Below are 27,210 nucleotides of genomic sequence, written 5' to 3'. Positions count from 1 at the left end.
TTCCCGATATGGGGAAAATGCACAAAGCAATACAGGCATTAAAAAAAAAGTTTAAAGTTTACACAAAATTTGTCCTTTTATTAATTTTTAAAAGTCTGGCCCATTTAATCACCATAAGATTATATTAAAAATCAGTTAAAATTGTTAAAACCAGACGTTGACACTTGTATAGAAATGTAAAACAACTAAGAGTCTATAGGAAGCAAAACTTCTGCACAACTCAAACCCAGAGCACGTAGCAGATTAACTTTACAACTCTTGGGAATAATTTATGTTATTTTAACAGAAAAGAAGAGATACAAATGTGCGTAAACCAGTCTTGAAACTGAAGTCACAAATGAAATATAAATTGTTTACCAGAATGTCCCTTGAAAACCTGATTCCATGTTTTCTTTCCTCTACAAAAATAGAAATAAGTAAAATTGTTAGGCACTTCATCTGTAGCCGATTCTAGCTGTTGTGCAAAAAACATTAAAATATGAGAGGTTACAGATTTTAATTTCTAATTATTCTACCGTCTAGGTCTAAAATATGTAGTTTTCTAAAGTAGACCACAAATACTTGTGGAAAGTAAAGTAATTTTAACTTTGCCTTGCTAACAAGAAAGCATCATCTGTTTAAATATGGAAATAGAATCACCAGAATTCTGACCAATTCTCTTAAAATGACAGAATTTGTTTTTAGTAATATTACAACTCTGCTAAAAATAATGACAAGGTGTTTTAAACATGACTGTACGATAGATGGCGCTATCCTCCTAGTGAGTTTGCTCAGATGACTTTCAGGTAGGAACCATTGAGAGGAGACTGTGTGAGCAGTCGGAACGGAAGGCACGGACAGAACGGAAGTTTGGACGGTTGCTCTGGGTGAACTGTGACAGCATCGCATCGAATTAAAACAATATTTTTCACTCAGTGTTTTCCCAAATCCCCCCCAGTTCCCCTTACCCATGGCGTCCAATTCTAACATAGACATCGAGGGAGCGACCCAGCACCTCCGGGACATCCTGAAGCTCGACCGTGCGGGCAGCAGCGCCGGTAAGTGGGGGACGCTGCACGGCTAGGCCGCACAGGCTAACCCGGGGTTAGACCTCACTGTTTACCGGGGCACAGTTTACCTAGCGGGCGTTTTTACAGCTGCTGACATAATACCTCAGTGGAGGGAATGTTTTTAATAGCAGTTAATTTATTATTTTGTACATTTTAAGTCTGCCGAGAATTGTTTCTGCTTCGGCCTGTTAGCAGCTAGCTTGTGTCTCAGTCTGTTTTCTGGTCGAAATCTGTCCCTGCTGCCAAAACACTTAAATATTCGAGTTTTTCCCCCCCATTATTATTATTTTGTTCGAGCTATTTTTTGTTTAGACTCATTTAAACCCATCTGAAATATGTTGAAAACTTATTTGTGGTAAACTCGAATTCTTGAATAATTGGTGACATTCACAGTTTCTTGATTGGCTGGAAAAGTACAGTAAATGAAAGTGTATAATAATGGAGATTCTCAACTCCTGCCCACTAATTTTTTAGAGATTCTCAGTTATGTAATAAAGGAATGCATGGAGATTAATAGAATGTGGAAATTTGGACCAATATCCGATATTAATATTGGAATTATGGCCGATAAATGAACAAATAGAAATTCATCTAAAAAAATCACACAAGATTAAAATACTTATTGGTTATGAATTTAGGCACATTTTTATTTATCAAACCAATATAAATCGTTATGAGCAAAGTAATTGTTACAACAAAGTTGCTTCAACCAAAGAAATCTGACCATATTTTAGAGCAGCTACTGAGATATCCTCTATCTTAATTGAAAAGGGGGCAGAATACATAAAATAAATTAAATTAACTTTTGGTGCGAGCTGCTCATAGCTCAGTTGAAATTAAAGTGTTAAAATCAAATGTATTAAAAACGCAGACTTAACAGGATCTGCCATTTGCCAAAGTAAACACTTTGCAACGGCAATCTAGATATTAGACAACTACAAATACAATATCAGAAAAAATAAACATATAAAGGGAGCATACCTACCTACTGGCCTGTGTAAACCTTTCAGTTGCTCTTATCTCAGTCTGACTTGGTTTGTTGTTGCTTCCGTTTTTATTTGACTTTGTTGCACATTTTTATTGTTTTTCATTCGATTTTGCTATTATTTCTTATCTCAGACTGATCCATTTTAGTACTGTTCAGCACTTTGGTTAAACTAGTTGATCCTTTGTTGAAATGTGAAAATGTGCTTTAATAATATAATGCAGAAATACAAGAACACACATTTTCTTATGGTTCTTTGAGTGTAAAAGATTATAACCCTGCTCTTGGTGTCTATTTTGACTTAAAACTATATATATATATATATATATATATATATATATATATATATATATATATATGTATATATATATATATAGCTAGCTACTTTTATTGCAGTAATAAAAGTAGTAGTAGTTTAAATTCACATTTTTCACCTCTAAATCTATCTGGAAAAGTTATGCAGTGTGAACATAGTGGTAGAGGTTCAGAACACCTTTGCAGGTGTTTGAAGTTAATTAGCTGATTAAGGTGTGATACCATGAGTTTCCAATATTTAACTTTTCATTGTATTCTAAATTTATTAGATGTATCTGAATATTACAGCTGGGTTTTTTTTAAATTGGGGACCTCAGAAAGTCGGGGGGGTGGGGGAGGGGGTAATGCAAACACAAATAATAATAGTAATAAATCTAATCTTTTTTTCCAAACATTATTTTAAAATATAAGTTCATTAAAAAGTAAAGGTCAAGTTCCATTAAGGTTATATGCTTTTATTTTGGCAACTTCCTTGTTAAGGTAGCTATGGTAATGGAAGCAGTTCCACTTGAACAGGCTAACCGCAATAAACAGAAGAAATGATAAAAAAAACAATTCAGTTTTAATTTCACCCGATAAAGGAACAAGGTTAGTAACGCCGATTGAATAATATTTGCGTTTGAAATGTTTAAGAAAAATCCGGTATTTGTGTTAATGGTAGTATTGTACTAATTTAATAACAGTTAGTGGAAACAGTTGTAAGTGTTGTTATTTTTTTCTAAACTAGCTTTTACATTTGTTGATGAAATCATCATTTAACAATCAGTTTGGACCTTCTCAAAATGAACTGGTTGCTACATAAAATGTTATTTGCCATGCTCTCGTTTATGATTGGCTGCCAGTCAAACGTATCTTGTCGCTTTGCTCCTCAAGCTAGCGTAGCTAGCAAGAAATGACTGAACGAGAAAAAAGGCCCGTCGTGGAGGACACTGCTTTAAAAATCTCATAAGAACTGTGGAGATTAAATAAAATGTGGCTCGTTAGATATTACATATTTTTTATAATCAAAATAGAGGATTGTGGTGATTTTTCTTTGCAGTTATTATGACATAAACATCAGCAACGAGGAGCAACGGTCAAACGGAAACGTTGTGCCCGAAAAGAGAAGAGGGGGAAGCGGGCGGGCGCGTTGACCCAGCGAAGGCTAGGAAGCCACCAATTCCGATACTCTTTCTGGTCAATGTCCGCTCACTGGTTAACAAAGTGGATTTGTTATATCTGAGGCTGAGTGTTTCTGCAGAGATGAAGGAGTATGTCGTTCTTTGCCTAACGAAAACCTGGCCAACATGTTACGTCGATTCGCGTTTCCCCATCAGATACGGTTCCCACAGCGTCTCCTCGCCGCTCCGCACCGCAAAATACGCGCGTGCTTGTTCAGCGCCCTTATCGAGACTGATACCTTGAAAGCCCAAACAACGAGGTTTCAGCGACAATATTCATCTAATCATTTTAATCACTTTTTGCAACTGCGCTTTTATAAGACATAAACACACAAGCAGGAAGCTGCGGAGAGTTAGACCTGGGAACTCAGTCCTGAGGAGCTTTTATCGCTGTGTTGTGGAGAGCGTTCTCTGCACCTGCATCATCATCATGTGGTAGGCTACAGCAAATGCACTGTTGGTGAGAGGACGACTCTGCAGAGGCTGGTATAGGCTGCACAGAGGACTGTGGAGAGCAGCCTTTCCTCCACAGTACATGGGTGCTACTCACCATGAAGGACTCCATCCATCCTGCACACACTGTTCCAGCTGCTCCCCTCAGACAGGAGGCTGAGGAACACTTTCTTCCCTTCAGCTGTCAGACTCCTGAGCTCAAGCTGCACCTAATTCAGCTTCACACACATCTATACATCACATAAATTATTTATTTATTCTTGTGTAGTGAATTTCTTAATCTGGGACCTGAGTCTGAATTTTGTACACAGAGAAGCAAGGTGGTATGACAATAAAAAATACTTGAATCCTTGTATTTTCAAGTAATATAATGGTAATGGCATAATATTGCAAAAACACCTTCTGAAAGCTCAATAAACTTTAAATTCTATCAAACATTTAAGACTGGAACTGGAAGACATTTTAATTATCAAAAAATATAAATAAAACAACAAAAACTGCAAATAAAATGGATTATGAAGTCCATGTAAATAAAATTGTTCTTTAAATAAGGGCTAGTTGAGACCAAAGCACCAGACTGAAGTCCAGATTTTGTAAAAAGAGAGAAAAAAACAAAACAATAAATCATGCAATTGGAAATTATTGGGCTAATTTTTATTGATCATGTGATTCATTGATTTATTGTTTATTGCAGCAGGCCCAAGTATGAGGCACAATTTATGCTAAATGAATGTAATAGTTATTTAATAGTGAATGAAAGTGAGGAGAATATTTGAAAAATTGATGTTTCTTCTGTACTAAAGGAGTTTCCCCAGCTAGAAACTAATGCTGGAATCGAGTGTTTAGAGTAATTAGCTGCCAATGGGATCTCCAATTGGGTCGGATCAGAACTTCTAGAAAAAGGTTGCTTTGGTGCTTCCCCTGCTCCTCCTGAAGTAAAAATAGCTTTTAATCGTATTTCTCAGATATGCAACCAAGCGAAGATCAGAGAAAACTGTCCTTCAATGGAGAGCTGAATGGTCTACTGGGAGCAGGACTACTGGGGAGCAGCATATCAGAATCCACCAGACCCATTTCCACGGACTGCAGCGTCCAGGAGTGCCAGAGGATGTGAGTGGCTCCTCTTCATCTCTATTGCAGCCATTTTGTCTCCGTTTTTGTAAAGATATGGAAGCTGCCTATCAAACTAAATGGATATTCTCTGTTGTTTTCTAGCTGCTTGACTGGTGATGATGGGAGCACCTGCGTCCCCATCGTCTTAAACAACGTGGAGATTGTGGCGAGCCAGGACTCGGGCATCAACAGCAAGGCTCGGGGCAGCAACAAGGTGATTTTGGATCAGAACCGCATTAAATCCTGCTGCTCTCATGAGTCTTTTTCATTGAGGAGAGATCACTCTTATTTTGTCCTCATTAAAACCTAAGAGTATTTTGGAGTTATGATTATTTATTCCTCTTTTCTTGTATTTTTATCTGATTTAAACTCTTCATTCAGGTTAAAATTCAACCTGTCGCCAAGTACGACTGGGAGCATAAGTATTATTATGGCCGACTGATAGCCGTGTCCAACTCCTTCCTTGCCTACGCCATCAGAGGTGAGAGAAGAAATATTTGACTAATTTCCTTTGTTTAATAAAAAGTTAAAATGTCAGGCACATTTTATTTACCACTGGAAGCAGAAACAACAGATGAGTGCTGTTGGCAGATTCTCCTTTGGACGTTTGTATAAAGCATAAATAAAATCTGAGTAAGATAATCTGCAAAACCTTTTCAACCTATGTTCAATTAAATTCACAGCAACGACAACATATGTAATATTCAAATGGAAAAACTTTTTTTTTTTTTTTTTTTTGCAAATATTTGCTCATATGCCTGCAAAAACTTTCCAAAAACCAATTTGTTTGGAGCATTTGACAATTTCAGCTAGAAGCACGTGAGTCAATATTTGCAATATCCGTTTCACCACAATAATTGTAGTTAATTCAATTTAATCTACATGGAAAAGGATTTGCAAATCATCATATTCTGTTTTTATTTATGTTTTTCACAACATCCCAACTTCATATGAAGAGTTGAGCAGCTATTTTTCCTCCATGGATTCAGATTCTTTGGTTGATTTTTGCCTGTTTTTGTTCAGGAGCCAACAACCACGCTATGATTCGCGTGCTGAGTTTGGACTTCAGCGAGCGCTCCTTGCTGAAGGGCTTCACCGGTGCCGTCACGGATCTCTCTTTCGCCCACCTTGACTCTTCTCTGTTGGGCTGCGTGGATGAGGCGGGAAACCTGATGGTCTGGCATCTCACGCTCACAAGAAGCAAAATACTGTATCCTGACAGGAAGCAGCAGAAACACGCTAGGTTTTGGGGTTTTCATTATAGTTTACTTTTATTTTGTTGTGACTTTTTGTCTGTCTAATTCAGTTTGGTAGTTTTTATTAGGTAAATATTGTTTAGTTTTAGTTCAGTCTTTATTAGTTATGGTTGTAATTTTAGTTTTTTCATACTTTGGTTAATTTTTAGGTGCAGATTTCAAAAAGGTCAAACTGCTGCACTGCAAAAACAAAATCTTACATAGTAACTTTGGTCTAGTTTCTAGTGCAAATATCTTACTACAATTAGAATAAGATGAGGCAAATTTATTGGTTACTTTTCAGTAAGATATAGCAGCTTGTTTTAAGTAAATATTTCCTTAATATTGTTGAAAAAGTACTATTTTAACTGACAGGTATTTCACTTATAACGTTGGAAAAATGTCTTGCTATAAGTGAAATTAACTGCCAATGAAACAAGTACTATTTCTACAAGTTTAAGGAATTGCTGACTTAAAACAAGCTGCTATATTTAGCTGAAAAGTTACTTTTAGTAATTTAGTTTTATCTTGTACTAATATATTTGCTCTGGAAACTTGACCAAAAGTATTTGGGAAGATTTTGTGTTTTGCAGTGTGTATTTTTTGAAGATGCCATTTTCAAAAAATGTATTCAGTTATTGTTGAACAACCAACTGACTCTGGCATTTTATCACAACTTCCACCATTTCCCAGACGAGTGTTATCGCCTCCAGGTTTATTAAGGAAGGCCGTAATTTGGCAATAGAGGATGTGTAGATACTTGTGTGGGGAAAAAAAATTATTTCACAAAAGTTCAAAAAACTAATAAATTCACAAACAGAAAAACACAGGGTGTTATAACTGTGATTTCAGTATGTTTTAGTTAGTTTTATAAACTCACAAAATAGTTCCAGTTTGTTATCGTTTTTCCCCATTAATTAGCGTTTTTATTTATTTCAATTAACAAAAAATGTTTTCTTATTTTCAGTTTTTGTTATTTTGTTTAGTTTAGTTAACTACATTACTTCTGTGTATCAAATGCCAGATATCTACTTTGCTCATATAGCACTAAATAATCTTTAAGATTAAGATCTTACACTCTGTGACAGTAGAGACAGATGTTTTCCTTCCCTCGAGTTTTCTTTAACGTGGACCAAACAGAGATCAGATAGTGGTTCATATTCAGCGTCCAGAAGACGCTCCACTGAACTCCCACAGACGCCTCATCTGGTGCCCGTACATCCTGGAAGACAGCGAGGAGAACCAGGATGACACCAGCCAGACACTGGCTCTCCTGCACGAGGACGGGGTAACCGGCTCCGAACCCCAATCAGAAAATCCTACCTCACAGAAAATATCCAGGACATTTCTGCAGCTATTCTGTTAATTCTCATTTAAATATTACAGTATTTAAAAACAAGATGAAAATTATAAAATATAAATGTAAAATCATAGTTTTAACTTTGAATCTCATAATTGTGACTTAATATCCCATAATTATGAGTTTGATAGTTGAAATTATGGCTTTAACATTCGTAATTGTGACTTCCTGTTGTGCTTTTAGTGTTTCTTTCATGGCAGAAATGGGCTTCCATAGGTTTGCATCGATGTTAATAGAAAGTAAACGTCTCACTTCAGATTTCTCCATTTTCCTTTGTTTACGTGAACTTGCCCTTTTCCAGGCTGAGGTTTGGGACCTTGAAGTTTTGAGAGCCAATAACAGCAGTTGGCCAGTTGATGCCTCAGAAATCAAAGACGGCCTCATTATTGTCAAAGGACACACACAGGTATCTGGATTTTATATTTCCCAGGAAGTCACGACACAAAAACGGAGCATTTATAAAAGATAAAATATTTCAAATACAAATACACCTTTTAAGATATTTTTATTTGGCAAAAGACTTTGGTTTTTGCTTTTTGTTTTCTGTTAAAATATAAAACTGTGTGCTCCTGCAGAGAGTCAGTGAAGGTGCTCTGTCCCCGGATGGGACCGTTTTGGCCACAGCGAGCCACGACGGTTACATCAAGTTCTGGCAGATCTACATAGAAGGAGGACAAGATAAGCCCAGGTAGGATCGAGGGAGTTCACCACTGATCATCAGCAACATTTAGCTGCTGATCCAGTTTACATTTCTGCTCCCGCTCTGTTGTCCAGATGTCTCCATGAACTCCGACCTCACGAAGGACGTCCGCTCTCCTGTCTTCTCTTCTGTGACAACCACAAACGGCAGGATCCAGAGTCAGTTCACTGAAACGTTGATGCTCCTCTGAGTTTCTGTCTGGAGTTTCACTGATGTTTTTTTTTCTGTTTTTATCTGTTTGAAGGGTTCCATTCTGGAGGTTTCTGATAACTGGAGCAGACCAGAACCAGGAGTTGAAGCTGTGGTGCACAGTTTCCTGGACCTGCTTGCAGACCATCAAGTAACTTAAACAATAGATGTTTTTCCTATTTGCAGCTACGCCTGTCACAATAATCAATAAATCAATTAATGGCAAGATAAATTAAAACGAGCGCCATAATTTCCATTTGCCTGATTTATTGTTTTTCCCTTTCTACAAAAAAACCTGGATGATAAAAAGTCTTCAGTCTGGTGCTTTTGTCTCAACTAGCTCCTTTTTTTAAAGGACAGTTTTGTTTACAGAGACTTCATAATTAATGTTATTTGTTCCTTCTCTTGTTTTATTTATAAAATGTCTTCCAGTTTCTATATTAAATGTTCATTTAATTTTAAAGTTTATTGATTTTAAGAATGTGCTCTTAGACTCATTCTTAAATTCTTATAGTGATCTCAAACAACAATATTATCATTTATAATAACATCTGGGACAATTTATCATTCAACAAATTTTGTTTCATGACAGGCCAAGTGCAGCTCCTAAAAGCAAAATATACAATGTGCAAACTTTACATTTTTCTTTTATTCCATCTATTGTACAGATGCTTTCCATTCTTCTTCTTCTTCCAGGTTTTCTCCAGATCCATTCAACTCTAATGTTCTTCCCAGTCTCAAGGCCAGTTTAGATCTTGCTGCTGAATACTTGATCCTCACTGATGTCCAAAGAAAGGTGAGTGGTGTAGTGTTTAAAGTAGGGCTGAAACTGTTAATAGTGATTAATCGATTGAAATAATCTAATTTAGTAATTGATTAATCGTCAGTGCAGCTAGGAGTGAAACAGCCAATGTAAAATAAATAATAAAGAAACTGAAACAATAGATTCTCTACCATGGTGAAACATAAGCTACAAAAAATCTTTTTTCAAATGGTTCAGAAAGTGAAATTATGAATTCTAAATATAATGTAAAATAAATAATAAGCATGACAACTTTCAGAGCACTAAGCATAGAATTAGACTGAACAGATCTGCCGTCATATATTAGAATATTGTTGCCAGAGTTGGGCAGAGTACCCAAAAATTGAACTCATGTCAGAGTAGCACTACTTTAACATATTTTTACTCAAGTAAAAGTAGAAAGTATCCATCCAAGAAATTATTCAAGTAAGAGTAAAAAGTATTTGGTAAAAAGTCTACTGATCAAATTATCAATCATTTTATATTGAAAAATTACATCATCAGACTAACCAGATTATAAAAGTTAAACTGAAATTAACTCTCCAGTGGAAGTTAAGTGGCAATTATACAATTATAAAGTTAACTTCTACTTAACTTTATAATTGTCATTAAAGAACAAAAATGACAGTAATTTAAGTAAATAACAAAAAATGATCAAATTTTAACAATTTTCCCCCAAAAAAGTTTCTCAAGTAAATGTAACCGAGTAAATGTAAATGTAGCTAGTTACTACCCGATCTGGAGTTTTTTTTACCATATTGGGTCAGATGCAGACTGATGTGATGTGATGGTCGCCTGATAGTGAATGCATGTCGTCCCCTTCAGGTCCTCTATGTGATGGAGCTGCGGCAGGACCTGGAGAAGGGCAAAGCGAGCTTCACGGCCGTGTCGGAGTTCCTGCTGACCCACCCTGTGCTCAGCTTCGGGGTGCGTGACGTGAGCCACAGCCGCCTGAGGCACACCGAGGTTCTGCCGGCGGAGGAGGAGAGCGAGAGCATATCGACAGGTGGGAGCTTTCCACATCCACACCTGGAGGCATTCATTCCAGTAAATCTGAGTCGGAAAGATTCTCATACAAAATAGAAACAAACACATTGGCTCCTATATATTGTTCAGATTTCCTGTAGAACAGAGATGTCCAAAGTGCGACCATTTGCGGCACATAGATTGATTTTATGCAGCCCACAAAAGTTATTGCGATAAACAATAATATTGTTGTTTTTAGACCATTTTCAAGTAATGTAATGGTAATAGCATAATAATGCAAAACACACTCAAAGATCGTTAACTTTAATTTCTAATGAACATTTAACACTGAAACTGGAAGACATTTTAAATACCCACAGTAAATAACAAAATAGCAGAAACAACAAATAAAATTAATTATAAAGTCTCTTTAAATAAATTATCCTTCAAGAAAAAGGGCTTACTGAGACTAAAACACCAGACTGAAAACTTTATCATCCAGTTTTGATAGAAAGAGAAAAACAATAAATTATGCAAATGGAAATTATTGAGCACATTTGAATTTATCATGATTAATTGATTTATTGCTTATTCCAATTAAAGATAAGACAAAGTTATCCCCTTCCCCACAGGTGGTTGATGCAGATGGAGACTTGTTATTTTTATGTTAAACCAGTGCGAAGATATTACAGATGAATAAAAGACATGCAATAGAAAATGTTGGCTACATGTAAATCCAGCAGGCTTTGATGCATCCAGATCTGTTTTTAATAAATTATTAAACTTGGCCATGTGCTTTTCAATAAAAGTGACTGAAATTGTGTTATTATTGCTCCAAAAATGTTTTAATATTTCATACTTTAGAAATATTTGCAAGAAATTTTACTGTATTTAATTCTCTTTAAACCCTGTTAAGAATCTACACACAGAATAAAAAAAGATTGAGGGAAAAACAAGCACTTTTATTTTTTAACTAAATTTTTGGCACTGAGTTGATCACAAATATTAACTTCACATTAGTTAAGGACAAGGCAGCAGTGTAGTACAACTAAAATCAGGCCACCTGCAAGTGGAAATAGGCATCACTTAATGGTCAATGTTTTGAACAGAAATGTAGAATAAAATAAAAAAATGTTAAATACAAACACTCATTGGTCCTGATTTAACCAGCTTTTCCTGCTTTCTCCACTAGAGGGCACCCAAGGACCTGCAGAGTCCAAATCTGGGATCCAAATTAAACTCTACTGTGTTCACACAAAGTAAGTTTTCTTCTCCTGTTTGTCAGGATGCGGCTAACCCGATGTTAAAAGAATAAACTACAATTTTTAAAGTTGGTAAATGTGACTATTCATTTACCAACAATAGTAAAATGCTTGAAACCCATTAACTTTTTCAATCCAGAACAGTGTTTAGTGACAGTAATTTATGTAAAATCAATCACCAGAGTCACTGCAGAAACCGTTATTTTAGTGCTTATTTGGTTGTGAAGATGAATCTTTGTAGTTTTTGCAGTAGAAAAGGTTTAAATCAACGTTTCCCTGAATGTGTTTGTCTCCATATTTGTGTTTTAGGAGTTTGCAGGACGTCCAGATCTGGTTTCAACCCAACGTGGGGTTCAATACTTCAGATTTTCTTCCCCGCTCTGACTCCCAAGATGGTTTTGGTAAGTGAATGTTGAACTGTGCAGTTAAATTAGGTTAAGTTTGCTGATTGATGGACGCATCAGTACTAGTCAATATAAGAAGACGAAGCAGAAAGACATGATGGACGGACAGACGTTAAAGAATCGATTGAGCTACGTGTTTTTTGTTTTTGTTTTTTCAGTAATCTTCTCACTGTTGGAAACCTGTCAGTGCTTCGCAGCTTTAATTAGACATAAGTGATGCATCGGCATTTACATCATTATTCATTTTTTAGGGATTCACAGATATCATGTTTCTGTTAACTATATATGCGATAGTTTGTACTATCGCATGTATTGTATACATTATATATACTTCCCCAGCCTATTACTACTCTCAATAATATAATAGTGTTTTAATTGAGATAATTGTAATTGATCAATTGCTTTTTAATTGAAAATCACATATCACAAAATAATCAACATTTTCAATTCAGAATGCCTTTTTGCTGCTATATCATTGAACAATTTAGACATATAAGCTCAACAACAAAGACATTTATTGTTTTTAATCTTGTCATTTAGGTTCTTCAGCCATCTGATTGGAGCAAAGTACTTTCAAATGTTTCAGGAACTCCTGATGGTTCATGGAGCTTCTTTAGAAATCTGGACTGTAGCGCTGACGTTAGCGTTAGCTGCTACATGCTTAGCATTGAGATGCTGTTTTAGGCTTGAATAGCTTTGCAGATAAGATCTCTACAATTAATTAATTTAGGATGTTAAATTCCCACTCTAAACAAATTAAATTTAATTAGTAAATATCAGTTACCAGAACAATATCAGTCCAGATTGTTTTCTGTCTTTAATTCTGCTTTGTGCTCGTTTTTTCCAGCTGGGTTTCCAGACCACCTCACCGACCAGAGCTCCGACAAAGATTCTGGAAGCGGCTCGCAGTCCGACCTTAGGAAGATCCCCTCACTTCCTGTTCCCTCTGACTTCCTGTCTAACTCTGGACCATCAGGCGGGCCGATGCCCAAGCTGATGACTCCCGACGCCTTCATGACACCAAGCACTTCGGTACTGATTGTAACTCCAGACTTTTAGGATTTCATTTGCAGAGTTGGGGAGCTACTAGCTACATGTACTTGAGTAACTTTCTGAAAAATTTACTTTTAGGAGTATTTTCACTATGTTGTATTTGTTACTTGAGTAATTAAATTATGAAGTATTACTATTAAATTAGATTTTTTTATTTTTTTTTACTCTTATTCTTAAAAAAATTCTGGATACTCTATTCTCTGAATGAAAACATGCTTTAACCAAAAATTCACCAAACGTAGACACACACCTGCAGTTTTTGCTAAAGTTTTATAAGTTCTGTTTAGAAGAAAAAAATACATTTGGAAAAATTATTCTTTTGTCTGGTAATTATAGTATTTATACAAATTATTTTGATTTTGTCTTTAAATTAATATTTATACAAAGCTTTATGTTTTGGTGTGTCTAATGATGTAATTTTTAGATATGAATTGATTTATGTTTTGATTAGTTACTCAGTACTTGAATAGACTTTTGTCCAAGTACTCTTTTACTTTAATTTAGTAATTTCTTGGACGGCTACTTTTTACTTGAGTAAAAATATGCTGAATTAGTGATACTCTTGAGTACAATTTTTGGGTTCTCTATCCAGCTCTGGTTATTAATAATTTTTTTGTAACTGCATATTTTTGACAGCATAATAAACATTTTGGGACTCTATAGGTTCCTGCGTCTCCTGGCAGCAGCGCCAGCAGTCTGACTATTGTTACAGCCATCAGCAGCAACTCTGACTCAACAAATAGGTGAGCATCTCTGTGAATATTATTGATATTTATCACAGAGAGCACTTCCTCCATATGATTTCTGGTGATTTGTTTCTCTACAGAACCATGGACGATGTCAGTCAGAGTCCCATCAGAGGAGAAAACAATGGCGGCAGCAGTTTGGGACTCTCTGTCGCCACCAGCAGTCCGAGGGCTGCACCTGCAGTTCTGCTGCCTGGACTGGAGAATCTGCAGGTAAGACATAACTCCGAGTCCTGACTGCTTCTCAGATTTCACTTCCTAATAGAGAAAATTCCTATTATAAAAGTTTTAATAAAATTTTTGCATTTAAGATAAAAAAACATCTTTGTAAATGTGTTTCAGCCAAAAGTTTACTTAGTTCAGTTTCACAAAAAAATTGCTGTTACTGCATATTAGGCAATAAAATATTAATTCTCTCATTTAAAATTGAATTTTATTAATTGTTTAAATGGATATTTTAATGTATTTTTAATATTGTATGAAAAGCCTTTAGTTGTCAAATTAAGAATCTGGTCAATGTGGTAACTTTGTTTAGCCGATTTATGCTGTTAATCACTACGGAATAATTAACAGCATGCTAGAATAATCCATTCCTGAAATTGTTGTTAGTTACAGAAACGTTCCATGTCTTCAACCTCTTTGATTGAAACTTTTGGCTATACATCAATCTGCATTTGCAAAGTAATATAAAAGTAAAATGATCTTGAGCTGCAAAACACAAAGGGCTGCAACGAACAATTATTTTAGTTATTGATTATTCTGACGATTAATGGGAAACAATTTTTTTTTTGCCAGATTTTGTAATTTTTTTGATTAACCACTTCTGCTTATTCTATAAAATTTTAAACTATATAAAACTGAAGACAAACAAATCATACATTTTTTAAGTAGAAATATAAATATTTTGTTGCCTAAACTGCAATAGCAGCTTGATCATTTGTACCAAAAAATGCATCTGCAGGTTAAAAGTACTTCTAATATCAACATGTGAAAAGCTCTGGGGATTATTTTTTATTATTTGATTAGTGTTTGGATTGCAAAAGGTGCTTAATAGGATATTTATTTATTTTTTATAGAATGTAATTTATTTAGGAGATGAGAAATTAGCTTTGTTTTGACCTTACAGAGGATAAACAGCTGTTTTCTGTGTTTTCCTCCAGGCTCTGGCCTCCTCCAGTGGCCCTCTGGGCCTCGACTCGCCTCAGGTCCCAGATTCTCCTCTCCTGCCGCCGCTGGCCTCGCCGAGCCGGGCCCGCTCCCCAGACGTCATCTCCTCCGCCTCCACCGTGATGTCGCAGGACATGCCGGAGATCGCGACGCAGACGCTGCAGCTGCAGCGCGGCCACGGCCTGGAAGCCCTGCAGCTTCCTGCGCTGCAGACGGACAGCATGGCCTCTGCTGCGTGTGCTCTGCACCTCCTGACGTCACCGCGCACCACCACCAACAACGGGTACAAGCAGCCAGGCTCCACTCATTGATTGATTGATTGATTGATTGATTTCCTATTTTCTTTCGCCTGTTTACTCATTCACTCTTTTGCTCTCCCTTTATTGTTATTTTGCTTTTTCTGTTTTTCTTTTACTTGTTTGGTTCTTTTGTTTGTTCCTTCAGCTTGTTTGCTCTTTCTTTCACTCTAGCTACTCCTGTTTCTTTCCTTCAATCTTCGTTCTTTTGCTTGTTGTTTTTTTCTTTCATTCACTTTCTTTCCCTTGTTCATTGTTCACTTTCTATTTTTTTCTCATTCTTTCCCTTGTTCTTTCTTCTGCTCCTTTTGTTTCTTTTGCTCTTTTTCCTCATTCTTTTTCTTGGTCTTTCTTTTGCTCTTTTGAAACTAAAATATTTCAGCAGAACAAATCCAGGAAAAACAAACATGACTAAAAACGTAAAAATTACAGCAAACATATTTTGTAAATCTGTTGTGTTTGAAAACGAGACAGGAAGAATCATCGACCTGTTTATTATTAATGTGTATCGTAAAAAGCCAGAACCAATCTTGTTGCTTTCTTTTGTCTTGTAGTTTGTTGCCCCTTGAACTCGGAGGTGCTGAGGGGTCGCCGATGGCAGACGATTCGGAGTCCAGGCTCGGTAACAAACCGTCTCTTCTGGAGAACACGTCGCAGGAAAACGCTGGGGTCAGCGGAGGGTCATCAGATGGCAGCGTTAGCCACACGTCATGGCCAGCAGCTCCAGACATTACCAGGGAAACCAGGAACAGCCTCAGGGACAACGGGCTGGGAGAATGGTCAGTCTGTTTCATTCCCTTTGTTAAATTTTTATGAAAAACTAAATTCATTACGGCTCATCAGACAGAAAATAGATTTTTTTCTTTCTATCACTTTAATTCCCAAAGTCTGTGAATCCGCTGGAGATAGCCTAGCAGTTTGTTTTTTTTGTCTGAATGCTGCTTCTCCATGTTTGTTTCTGGGGATGCAGAGCAGAACCAGAAAACCTGAGAGATCTGGAAAGTTGATGCAACAACAGCAGATCTTTAATGTATTGTAGTGATGAGCTGCTCAGTGATTTATAAACTAACAACAGTGTTTTAACATCTGTTGGATTGTAGAACTGGGTGATGTGCTCTATCTTCCTGGTTTTAGTCAGAATGCCAGCAGCAGCGTTCTGGATCAGCTGCAGCTGGAGTCTTGATTTTTTTTTTTTTTTTTTTTTAGACAGAACTGCTGCAGTAATCGAAGTGACTAAATATAAACACATGGATGAGTTCCTCTAGACATTGTTGCTACGTTAGTCCTCTAATCCTAGAAATGTTCTTCAAGTGACAGAAGGCCAACTTTGTAACTGTCTTCATGTGACTCTGGAGGTTCAGACCCAGGTTTCACCCTGATCTGTAGTTTCTTGCTGTAATAACTGACTAGATTGCACCTCTTTAGGCCCACAGATTAAAACGTCAAACTTTGTTTTGTTCGTCAATTGTTTCACCTGTCTTGCAGTTTGAGAGAGGAGTCAAGCGAGCGCCGCTTGAGCTCTCCCTACCACCGGCGCTCCTTCCACCTCCCCCAGAACGACAGTCAGGATGTCGGCGCTGACCAGAGGTGACACCAAGTCACTCAGCTTCATTCAGAGGAAGTTCAGAGACTTCCTCTGAAGCTGCGGTCGCTGTTGAAACTTTGACATTTCTGTGTGCAGCGATCCTGATGACGAGATCGCCAGCCTGGCTTCGTCCTCTGGGAACTGCGGCTCTCGCTCCTCTCACAGGATGCCGGTGAAAGAATGGAAGAGCTCTCCACGAGCCTCGCCAAAACTGAAGAGGAAACTCAAGAAAGATGACGGGTATGTTCGAAACTAAAAAAGCTAAATGTCTGCTTGATTATTTCTCTGTTTCTTGACTCTAAAACTGTTTTTTTCTCTTTAAATCCCATTAAAGTTGTAATGAAAATGGATTCAGCAGTTAGGAAAATGCAGAATAAATAACTTTTTAATTTAGTTGTACTACTGATAATGACTGTCTGAAATGTTGTTTACACATTTTGAGGGACGTTTTCTCTCATTTCCAGTGACTCTTCTCAGTCCAGGCACATGGATCACAGTCAGGTACAGTTGGCTAGTAACTTGTTACATTTAATTAATTACATCTACTTGAGTAAATTCTTTGAAAAAATATACTTTTAGGACTATTTTTACTATGTTGTTCTTTTTACTTGAGTAATTTTATTATGAAGTATCTCTGGTCTTGAGTAAAATTTCTGGGTTTTCTACCCACTAAATAAAAAATAAACATGTTTAACCAGACACTGAGACACACCTGTAGTTTTTGTTGAATTTAGGTTTTTTTAAAACGTATGAAATTGATTTGGAAAAATGTTATGTTGTCTGATTTGGTTATTTTGTTGTTGCTTATATGAATTTTTGTTGTTTTTTTCCTTAAAACACTAAAAGTTTTAGTTAAATTTATATTTTGGTCCATCTGCAGAAGCTTCTCTCAACCCACTAGAGGTTAATTTCTTCCTCAAAAACAGATCTGATTGGATGATGAAACAAAGCATTAATGTGCTCAAGTTGTGCTAAAAGGAATTAGCCTGTCAAAGATGCTATTCAAGCCTATAAATAGCATCTCAATGCTACACAGGTAGCAGTAGCAAAGACGCTTACGCCAATGCATCCACAGTCCACAAGCTGAGTGGATAGAATAACACTTTGCACCAAGCTGATGGCTCAATAACCTAAATAACAGATTAAGGTCATATCTCTAAATTTACCACCAAAAACTTGCTTATTTTGTCAAGTTTTGAAAAAAAAAATGAAACAAAATAATTACAGACTCCTATTTGATGTTCTGCAGTTTAACACAGAGACTCAGGATGAGCTCCTGATGCTTCTGCGCAGCCAGCAGAGGGACCTGACGGATCTGTGCTCTCTGGTGGAGACCATGCCAGGAACCATCATGGCGCAGGTGGAGCACGTTCTGATGAAACACCAGGAGCAGGAACGTATCCTCCACGCGTTTCTTCCTCTAGCATGAGGCGCTGCATTTTGTTTGCTGTGAGGTTTGTCTGTCTGTCGTTGAGCCTTGACCCTCGGTGGCCTCAGAGCGCAGACTGGACCGAGCTCTGGCCGAGAACCAGAGCCGCCAGCAACAGCTTCACGAGCAGCTGAGCCAGCAGCTGAGCCACGCCCTCAGCACGACGCTGACCAACAGGATGGACAAAGTCCTGAGAGAGGAGCTAAAGAAAGCAGTTCCTCAAAGTAAGCTAATCATTGTGCCATAGCGATCGACCGCAACCCATTTTATGTTTCTGGACCCAACATCAAAAACATTTTCCACACAAAGAACAGAACCTTCAGTCCGTTACAGTTTTATGTTTTCAGGCTCGATGTTTATTTCACTATTATTAATAAGTGATCGCTGTGATTAGATTAGCTACCACTGCCATTAGCTAAGCTAACGCAACGGTGGTTGATTAGCGAATTTAAACACCTGCTTTACTGATGATTGGTCTAAGTCAGTGTTTAGGTCGCCTTTTAGTTTATTTTGTAACTGAACCACATCTGCATGTTATGGATGTCAAAGTTGAGGTAGCATAACTGAACTACTTCCCTCTCCCTCACTAATTAAAACTTTTTCCTGACCTTATCTAGTCATGTTAGTGTTGATCATTTTTAGCAAAGCACTTTGTTTATATCTTGCATACATTTAGGATTTATCACTAAAAACAATGCTATTTATTGTCAGCCAGTAGCTTTTTGCCCTCCAGCAGGAAGTTGGGGGCGGGATCTTGAATTCTTGACATCACGCTGCAAGGGATCCATAGTAGCACAGTCAAATAATTAAAAAATGTATCTAGTAGTATAATTATTAATCACTATTCCTAACTTTGCAAGCTTGAAATGTAAATTTGTGTGCAGTTATGCAAGCCCCTACTGCTGCATCCCAACCAATTAAAATATAAGCAATTGTCAGTTTTTTTGTTTGTTTGGGTTTTTTTTTGTTGTTCTTTTCGTAGCAAAAAGCAGATAATGTCTCCAGTACGCAACATCAATTAAGGGAAACTTATTCCACTACACATGTATTTAAGTAGCAAACTTGTTCAGGAAACAATTGTTAGATACAATACATTTTATTTTCTAGTCCTTGGGTTTCCTTTCTGATGCCAACTGCCCATGGCGGCATAATGTAAATATTATAATAATTGTAATATCATGACTTTATTCTTGTAATTAAAGGGAAAAAATCACAGTGTCCCCCTAACGTTTAAAGTATGAATAAACAGAAGCTGGAAAACGCACCTGTCAAACAAGATGGCCGCCCTGGGCGCACTGACATTACCATAAGCCATGAAAAGAACTGCAGTGGAGGAAAAATAATCCAGCTTTTCCAAAAAAGCCCAAAATTTGATTAATTGATCAAATTGATTTGTGGCCCAGCCCTACTTGAGTTCTTTAAAGAAAAACTTGTTTAAACTATTTGAAAATATTAACATGAAGATTAGTAACGACTTGATCTCAATAACCTGGAATTGATTATGTTTGCAAACCCTAAAGTATAGCAGTATAGTTGGTATTTTTGCTGTTTTTACGGCATCAATAAATTCCAGCTAAGTCACAAAGTTGCAGTTTGCTTTGCCTAAGTGGTGAATTGAAGCAGCCTCTGCTTTTATAAGAAGCAGTATTTGTAATTGTGAGTCTAAAATCGGTGAATTTTTAAAGACAACAAAAAGCACAAAATATTGTGATAAACTTTAAATCTGTATAACCCAGCCCTGGATAAAATGCAGCAGTTTTTTATTTCACTGTTTTCCAGGCGATCGGAGAGATATTTTCTGGTTTTCTGGCCTTTTAAGACTTTAAGGAAGCAGTAACCTCAGGGGTTGTTTTGAACATTTTGTAGCTTTATTCTTGTCATTGTTGGGATTTTTTTCTTTGTCATGATTTTACACCAGGAATTGGTTGTACAATGTTTTGAAGTGTTTTCTGACCAGAAGAGCGACTTCCAGATTTTCCTCCAGAACCCGATCGTAGCTAGCTGATAGCAGCTTTAATCTTGCAGCAGATAATGAACTGCATCCAGGAAGCGTTTAAAATAAATTCACGTGGTCACTGATGAGCTGCTTTTTTGTTTTGTCCCTTTGAAATTCTCAGAGTCAAAGTGCAGAGCAGGCTGCGCATCAATAAATGATGCTGTTATTTAATGCTTGAGATAATTCTGAGCAGAAGTAAAATTAAATATAGCAAAGAGCGCTGAGGTGTGTTGATGTCGGACTAAAACGCTGCCGTCTCTGGAGAAACGTTTCCCCGCCGCTCACTCAGAGTAGAAGTCTTTTCTTGCTCGTCTAATTATAGACACGCTCCTGCTAATCTTTCCCCCTACTTTCACTTTATTTGATATTTCCAGCCATTTCTAAGACTCTGGAGCCGGTGACGGGGCAGCTGAACAACTCGATCGCCGCTAAGATGGCCGCCGTGGAGGTCACGATTAAGGATATTGTCATCAAAGTGGTCAAATCCAAGGTAGGCCGACCAAATTCTGCAGTTTCATCATTATTATTGTTTAGTTCAGGGGTGGCCAAAGTGTGGCTCGCAGGCCATTTGTGGCCCTCAATTGCAATTCAAAAATGTTACGCATTTGCAGATGGAGAGTTCTAATTTGTAATCAGGGTATCATTATTACCAACATAATTCTTTTATAAAGTCTTTATGTTTTATAACCAAGCTTTAAGAAAAGGTAAAACCAAGTTTATCCAGAAAATTTTCCTGAAAAGCCAAATTTGCTCCACACAAATCTTTATATTTTTATTAAATGCAGCTGGATGAGCAAGTGTTTTCAAGAGACCCAAATTCTCTTATTACTGAAAATAAAGTTATTCAATAGAGCCTAAGGGAAACTGAAAAGTAGATGCCGTCCTTTTAATACAGCAAACATGCAAAATTTGGTGAATTAGGGTCATTTAGAGAAAAAAATTGGATCATTTAGATTAATCTCAGAAATTTTACTACATTGGTCCATCCATTTTCTTACATGCTTGTCCCTAATGGGGTCAGGAAGGCTGCTGGTTCCTCTCCAGCGAATGTTTCGGGCGAGAGGCGGGGTCACCCTGGACATGTTGCCAGTCTGTCGCAATTTTACTGCATTAAATCTTGCAAATTTCTGCGTTTAAAATGTCGAAAATGTTTGACTTCTGAAAGTTTTTTTCTAGAACATTTCTGAGATTAATCACAAAATTTCTGAAGTTTTTGGTAGAAATCTACTCCACCTTTTATCTTATTTTTTTACTTACAATGCCCCTAATACATTGTTATAAAAATCTACAATAAATAACATTTGAAAAATTTTAAATAAAAAAAAATTGGGCTACTTCATTTGCTAGATTTTAGGTGATTTTATGAGTCAACACTTTTGGCCCGTGTGGCACAAAGTTTGGACACCCCTGATTTAGTTCTAACTTGTCGCGTGTTTGGATCAGAACACTACAGACGCCATGGGCCGGGCCGCGGCGGAGGCCATGCAGGGCCCCATCCAGGCCGCCTACAAAGACGTCTTCCAGAGCACAGTGCTGCCAGTGTTTGAACGAGGCTGCCAGTCCATGTTCCAGCAGATCAACGACAGCTTCAAACAAGGAACGCAGGACTGTAAGGCCACACAAATTAACACCGTGAACTGCTCACAATCTGCAGCTTTCCACTTGAAAGGCATCACCTCTACATTGACGTTTTCAACTGAATTTCACTCAATGTCTTAAAGGGGTAGTGTCATGTAAAATCAACTTCTTCTTCTTTTAGCTTTACATCATGTTATGATGTTTTAATCTCAATGGCAACCATTCATCTGTGAAAAATATCTGGTTGGACATACCTCAGCTCTTTCCCTGCTCCTTAAGACTAGCCAGCAGCAATTAGCAAGTACTTTATGGAACGACCATCATTGTAGGAGCTACTGCTCAGTCTAACACTGGTAAATACGTTGTTAAAGAGACAGAGGCCCAATTTCAAGGTGTTCAGTTTCTTTGAAATTATATTTGATATATGCAGCATTTTTGTGTCAACTGAATTTAACATAGTTAATTGTTTGTGCTATAAAATGGCTGGAAACACATGACACTTCCCCTTTAAGAGTAGTTGACTCACATTTAATGAAGTGATGAACGTTAGCAACAGGCAGTTAGGTGAAAAAACTCAAAACGAAAAGCACAAAAGCAGCTCCAGCTATTTTATTTATCACAAAATAAACACACTGTATATAATTACCAACTGCCTAAACAAACAGATTTCTGTACTTTTAAAACTCAGATATTTTCCAAAAATATATAATAGATAGTAACTCAGTATTTTTAACCAAATATATCAACACATTTTTATCCAACTTTATATTGTCAGTCTCTAGTCAGTATTTATAAACCACATAAAAAATTCTAATTTTAAATATTTTTTATATAAATTATTACTAAGACAACTTAACAAGTATTCTAGCTAAATATCTAAAGATATATATATCTATATATATATATGTCTATATATATCTTCTTCCCTATTTAACTAGACCTTAGACAAACCGCGTGTAATTTTTTAGGCTGTTTTATTATTTTTTTTAAACCTGACCTATTTGATTACAATTCGCCTAACTTTTTTACCAAAAGGAGAATTTATTTTTTCTTTATTTTTGGCCAAAAGGTGAAAATTATAAAACTGTTTAATAGGGCAATCAAAGTCAACCACGTCTGGATTTTGTTGGCTGTGCTGGTGCTCCAGTCATTGAAGGTCATTGAAGGTCATTGAAGTATTTTCCAGGTCTGAATGAGTATAGAGTGAGAAAATGGGGGAAAATATTTCTATTTTCTTTAACACATCCATTTTTTCTCTTTGAAATATTTGCCATAAATTCACAGTCAGGCTTATATTTTGTTATTTATAGTCGTAAAATGTGGCCGATAAAGTACTGGCAAAAAATAAATAAATAAAAAATACTTTTCCACCCCTTTGCTATCCTCAGTGTTGAGTTCAGGATCTGTATTGAAGTTCTTTGCGTTTTTTCCGTCTGGTTGGTGTCAGGGGTCACCTCGTCTGAGCACACAGACAGCAGATCTTCTTTATAGCTTCGCCTAGATTGGAGCCTTGAGACTCAAACTGTCTGAATGTGCAGAGAAGCGTCAGTCAAACACTTCTTCCGTTTTACTGTAAAGTCTCGCGTTGGAGAAGACTGGATTTTCTTTCCGTTAGTTTTATTATCTTTTTTTTTTTTTGATGTCCTGCGGCTTTAAATTCTCGCTAGAAAGGAGGAAGACAAGGTGACACGAGATCCTGCGATGGAGAAATGTCTGTTATGAGCAGTCTCTGAAGTTTAATCCACACAGATGGAGAGCGCACACCTCTTCCCATTTAAATGTAGTCCGTGGAGTGATTAACTATTAACTGAAGCTGCAGCATTAGCATCAGAACTGCTGCATCACTTCAGGCCTGACGCAGCTAACGCTTACTGAATCATATGATTGCAGTTATTTCACATAAAGAAGATCATTTGGCGGATAACAGGACACAAAAGCTATAAACAGGCTGTGGAGAGAGAGTTCATCTATTGAAATGAACAATTAAAGACTGGTGAATATACATAAAAAAAATAAAGTGATCAATATTTCCTTTCTAAAAGTAAAACTAAAATTATACATTTTTATGCTTTGCTTCACATCTAAACCCAGTTCAAGAACCCTGGGCCCAGTTTTAAACCCAAATAATCTTTATTTATTTTTGGTTTTTCTTATTTATGTATTTTTTTAAAAAAGAATATTTTTTATTTATTTTTTTTATTGTTATTCATGTATTTATTTTTTAAGTAAAATGATCTTCTGTATTTCATTATCTATTATTATATAATTTTTTTTTTTTATTTCTATACATTTTTATTTTTTAAGTAGATGGATCTAAAGGTCAAGAGAAAACTATGAAAAATCCTTTCTGTTATTCTTTTGTATTTAAGAAAGCATGTTTTGTCTCTTGGTAATTAAAAGAAAACTTATAAAATTAAAAAATGATTAATGGTTTGTGGGGTAAAAAATGCAAATTGTGTAGTGATAAACCAAAACTAATGATCCCCATCTGAATGTAAATTTATGTAAAAATGCAGAATTTCAGAGTTTTATCAGAGTTAATGAAATGAGATATAAAATGTGGAAAGTTTGACATATTTTTCGCATTTATTTATCGCCGCTCATTTTAGGATTTAGGATAAAATATTCTTTACTTTTACTTTTTAAAACGTTTTCTGGTGTAGTTTATTAATTTTAAAAACCTGAACAACTAAAAATATTTCTAATCATCTTAATTCATCAAATCTGTGAAGCATCTATTAGCTTAAGCTAACCTTAAAAAGCTACGGTTTGAGTCCTGTCATTCAGCGTTACCATGACAACCTGCTCTGAGCGGAGAGGAGTGTGTTTTTCTCTTATTAAGTTGTGTTTTCTCTGCAGACATCCAGCAGCTGGAGGCCCACCTGAAGAGCCGGAAGCAGAGGGAGCAGGAGGCGCGGGACCCCGTGATCGGCCAGCTGCAGCAGACGATCGACGGCTTCCAGAGCTGCACAGATCAGCTGGCCAGCAGCGTCTCTGCCGCCGTACGAGCCGAGGTCCAGCACCAGATGCAGGCGGTGGTGGGGAAGTATGTACCTGCACTCTGACCGAGACGCGCCGCCTTTAGAAACACTCCTAGGGTTTCCTGAAGTATGTTTGAAACAACATAACCAAATCTAATTTAGTCTTTCTCAGCAATTTGCTAATTTGTTTTAATAGTCTTGATACCAAATTAAAGCGAACACCTGGAAGTGCAAGCATCACAGAAAATGAAGATGGAACATAAAATAATTTTGATTTTTTTTTTGTCCTTCACCAGAATTGGGGGGGGTTGTTTTTTTTTGTCATCCAGCAATATTTGTTAGGCATATCACAATAAATAATAAATCAATTAATCGCATAATAAATTAACAGTCTAAATAATTTCCATTTTCATGATTTATCGTTTCTTTTCTCTTTTTCTAATAATATTAGCCTACAGTTTGGTGCTTTGGTCTTAACTCACCTTTTTTTAAGGACAGTTTTGTTTACTTCCTAATTCATTTTATTTGTTGTTTTGTTTTGGATATTTAGTGTCTTCCAGCTCCAGTGTTACATGTTCATTAGAATGTAAAGTTTGTTGATCTTTGAGAATGTGTTCTTACATTATTATGCCGCTTACGTTACTTGAAAATGGTTTGGAAACAACAGTGTTACTGTTTATAGCAGTCATTTCTGGGACAATTTATCATCCAGCAATATTTATCTATGCTAGAGGTAATGTGTGGAAACTGCAGAGTAAAAATAACAGAACTACATCTAATGTCAGACTACTGTAAGAGCATGAATTCTGTATAAGCAGAAAAGCTAGCTACTGCGCTAACAGCGCCGCATTCAGGCAGTAACTCTGTGTCTCCTCCAGTCTGCAGGAATCCATCCTGAGCCACTTGCAGCGCATCGTGAAAGGCGAGGTGAGCCTGGCGATGAGGGAGCAGCAGGCCGTCGTCACCTCCAGCATCATGCAGGCCATGCGCTCCGCCGCCGGGACGCCCGTCCCCACCGCACACCTGGACTACCAGTCGCAGCAGGCCAACATCCTGCAGCTGCTCCAGCAGGGCCAGCTCAACCAGGCCTTCCAGCAGGTACCGACCCGACCCAGAAACCAGAGGTCACACTAGACGTTTTTGTTGTCTGTCAGTTGACGGCGTCTGAAATATTCCGTCATATTTTATTTTCATCCATCAGTTTTTAAATGATATTGACAGAGGCTATTTTGATACCTTTGATTTTTATGCGGTTTCACTAATAAATAAATAATAAAAACAGACAATCCAGATCCCATCATACATTAACCAAGCAGATAAACATATCTGAATTTTTCACTGATGGAACAATGAAACGAATCAACTGCACTTAAGTTATGAATTCCAATTTCTAATATTGACAAAGTACCTTTCCCATTGGCAGATTATTAAACTTTTAACAAGACATCTTTCCCATGATATACATAAAATAATCTGACAAAGAAACTAGCACTTTTTCATCAGTTTTAGGAATTATTGACTTAAAGCATGTTAATATATGTTGCTGAAAAGTTACCTATAAGTTAGTTTTGTCTTATTTTATGTGTACTAAGATATTTGCACTAGAAACTGGATCAAAAATATTTTCAGTTTTTGCAGTTTTATGTCTCTTCTTCCCTCTGTTGCTTTGTTTCTAGAAATGCTTTTAACTGTGAACAAGCTCAGCGTTTTTATTTTTGTTTTGTTTAGTGTTTGTTTTTTTCCTGCAGCTCTTCCTCAAGTTGTTTACAGCTCATCTGTTTTTAAAGTTGCTGATTTTTCCTGTCGTGTCTGCTGCAGCGGGGAAACATCCTTTCTATAAATGTTTAAATTCTCGACTCATTCATCTCTAATAGGGGTTAAAAATGGTTGTGTTGCCTTCAGCCAGGAGCTGCAACTAATGATTACATTCACAATCAAATATCTGGATGATTAATTTTCTTAAATAAAAAAATAAAAATAAATCCTTTTCCATGCATTAGAAATGCATTGAAAGATGCCAGGCAACAAATAACTCAAAACTTTTTTAAAGAAAATTAACATGTAAGTATCTAAAGCGCAATAATATAGCATTCTGTTAGTGAACACTTGATCATTTGTAGATTAATTGAATAATTTTTGTATAAACTGATAATTAGATAGCAAAAGGAGCTTAATGTGAGATTTTTTTGTTTAATTTGAACCAGGTGAAGCTGGAAAATGCCACTTAATGAGTTCTTGGTAGGACAGATTTATAAGAAGGATTTTAATCTTTTTTTGTATAATTTGATGTGATACAGCAGGGTGTTGATCTCACTTTCATTTTGTGCCACAAGATCACAAATGTCCTCAAAGGGCTGGCTGTGGAAGAAAATATTGGTAAAACTAC

The 27,210-nt window shown here is 36.7% G+C and overlaps 1 protein-coding gene across 3 annotated transcripts in view; it reads left to right on the top strand.

Annotated features, from left to right (window-relative positions):
* Window positions 1-801: 801 nt before the first annotated feature.
* Window positions 802-27,210, top strand: part of edc4 (enhancer of mRNA decapping 4) — a 30,243-nt gene continuing 3,834 nt past the window's right edge. Inside the window, exons 1-28 of one of the 3 annotated variants that reach the window (XM_044126093.1) lie at window positions 802-1,037; window positions 4,928-5,072; window positions 5,178-5,289; window positions 5,457-5,556; window positions 6,099-6,285; window positions 7,451-7,598; window positions 7,972-8,076; window positions 8,246-8,358; window positions 8,445-8,528; window positions 8,615-8,710; window positions 9,256-9,355; window positions 10,187-10,367; window positions 11,520-11,586; window positions 11,899-11,990; window positions 12,841-13,025; window positions 13,710-13,789; window positions 13,873-14,005; window positions 14,953-15,242; window positions 15,810-16,034; window positions 16,741-16,842; window positions 16,937-17,080; window positions 17,305-17,341; window positions 18,090-18,237; window positions 18,338-18,493; window positions 20,640-20,755; window positions 21,709-21,874; window positions 24,703-24,889; window positions 25,703-25,922. In XM_044126093.1, coding sequence (XP_043982028.1) covers window positions 950-1,037; window positions 4,928-5,072; window positions 5,178-5,289; window positions 5,457-5,556; window positions 6,099-6,285; window positions 7,451-7,598; window positions 7,972-8,076; window positions 8,246-8,358; window positions 8,445-8,528; window positions 8,615-8,710; window positions 9,256-9,355; window positions 10,187-10,367; window positions 11,520-11,586; window positions 11,899-11,990; window positions 12,841-13,025; window positions 13,710-13,789; window positions 13,873-14,005; window positions 14,953-15,242; window positions 15,810-16,034; window positions 16,741-16,842; window positions 16,937-17,080; window positions 17,305-17,341; window positions 18,090-18,237; window positions 18,338-18,493; window positions 20,640-20,755; window positions 21,709-21,874; window positions 24,703-24,889; window positions 25,703-25,922 — 3,807 coding nt within the window. In that variant the 5' untranslated portion in view covers window positions 802-949. Of the gene's footprint in view, window positions 1,038-2,849; window positions 2,938-3,848; window positions 3,945-4,927; window positions 5,073-5,177; window positions 5,290-5,456; window positions 5,557-6,098; window positions 6,286-7,450; window positions 7,599-7,971; window positions 8,077-8,245; window positions 8,359-8,444; window positions 8,529-8,614; window positions 8,711-9,255; window positions 9,356-10,186; window positions 10,368-11,519; window positions 11,587-11,898; window positions 11,991-12,840; window positions 13,026-13,709; window positions 13,790-13,872; window positions 14,006-14,952; window positions 15,243-15,809; window positions 16,035-16,740; window positions 16,843-16,936; window positions 17,081-17,304; window positions 17,342-18,089; window positions 18,238-18,337; window positions 18,494-20,639; window positions 20,756-21,708; window positions 21,875-24,702; window positions 24,890-25,702; window positions 25,923-27,210 lie in introns of those variants that run through there. The other 2 variants (XM_044126094.1, XM_044126095.1) reach the window with 2 other exon arrangements.

Source organism: Gambusia affinis, linkage group LG08, assembly GCF_019740435.1.
Source record: "Gambusia affinis linkage group LG08, SWU_Gaff_1.0, whole genome shotgun sequence".
NCBI classification, from domain to species: Eukaryota; Metazoa; Chordata; class Actinopteri; order Cyprinodontiformes; family Poeciliidae; genus Gambusia; species Gambusia affinis.
This window is presented reverse-complemented; position numbering and strand designations above follow the sequence as displayed.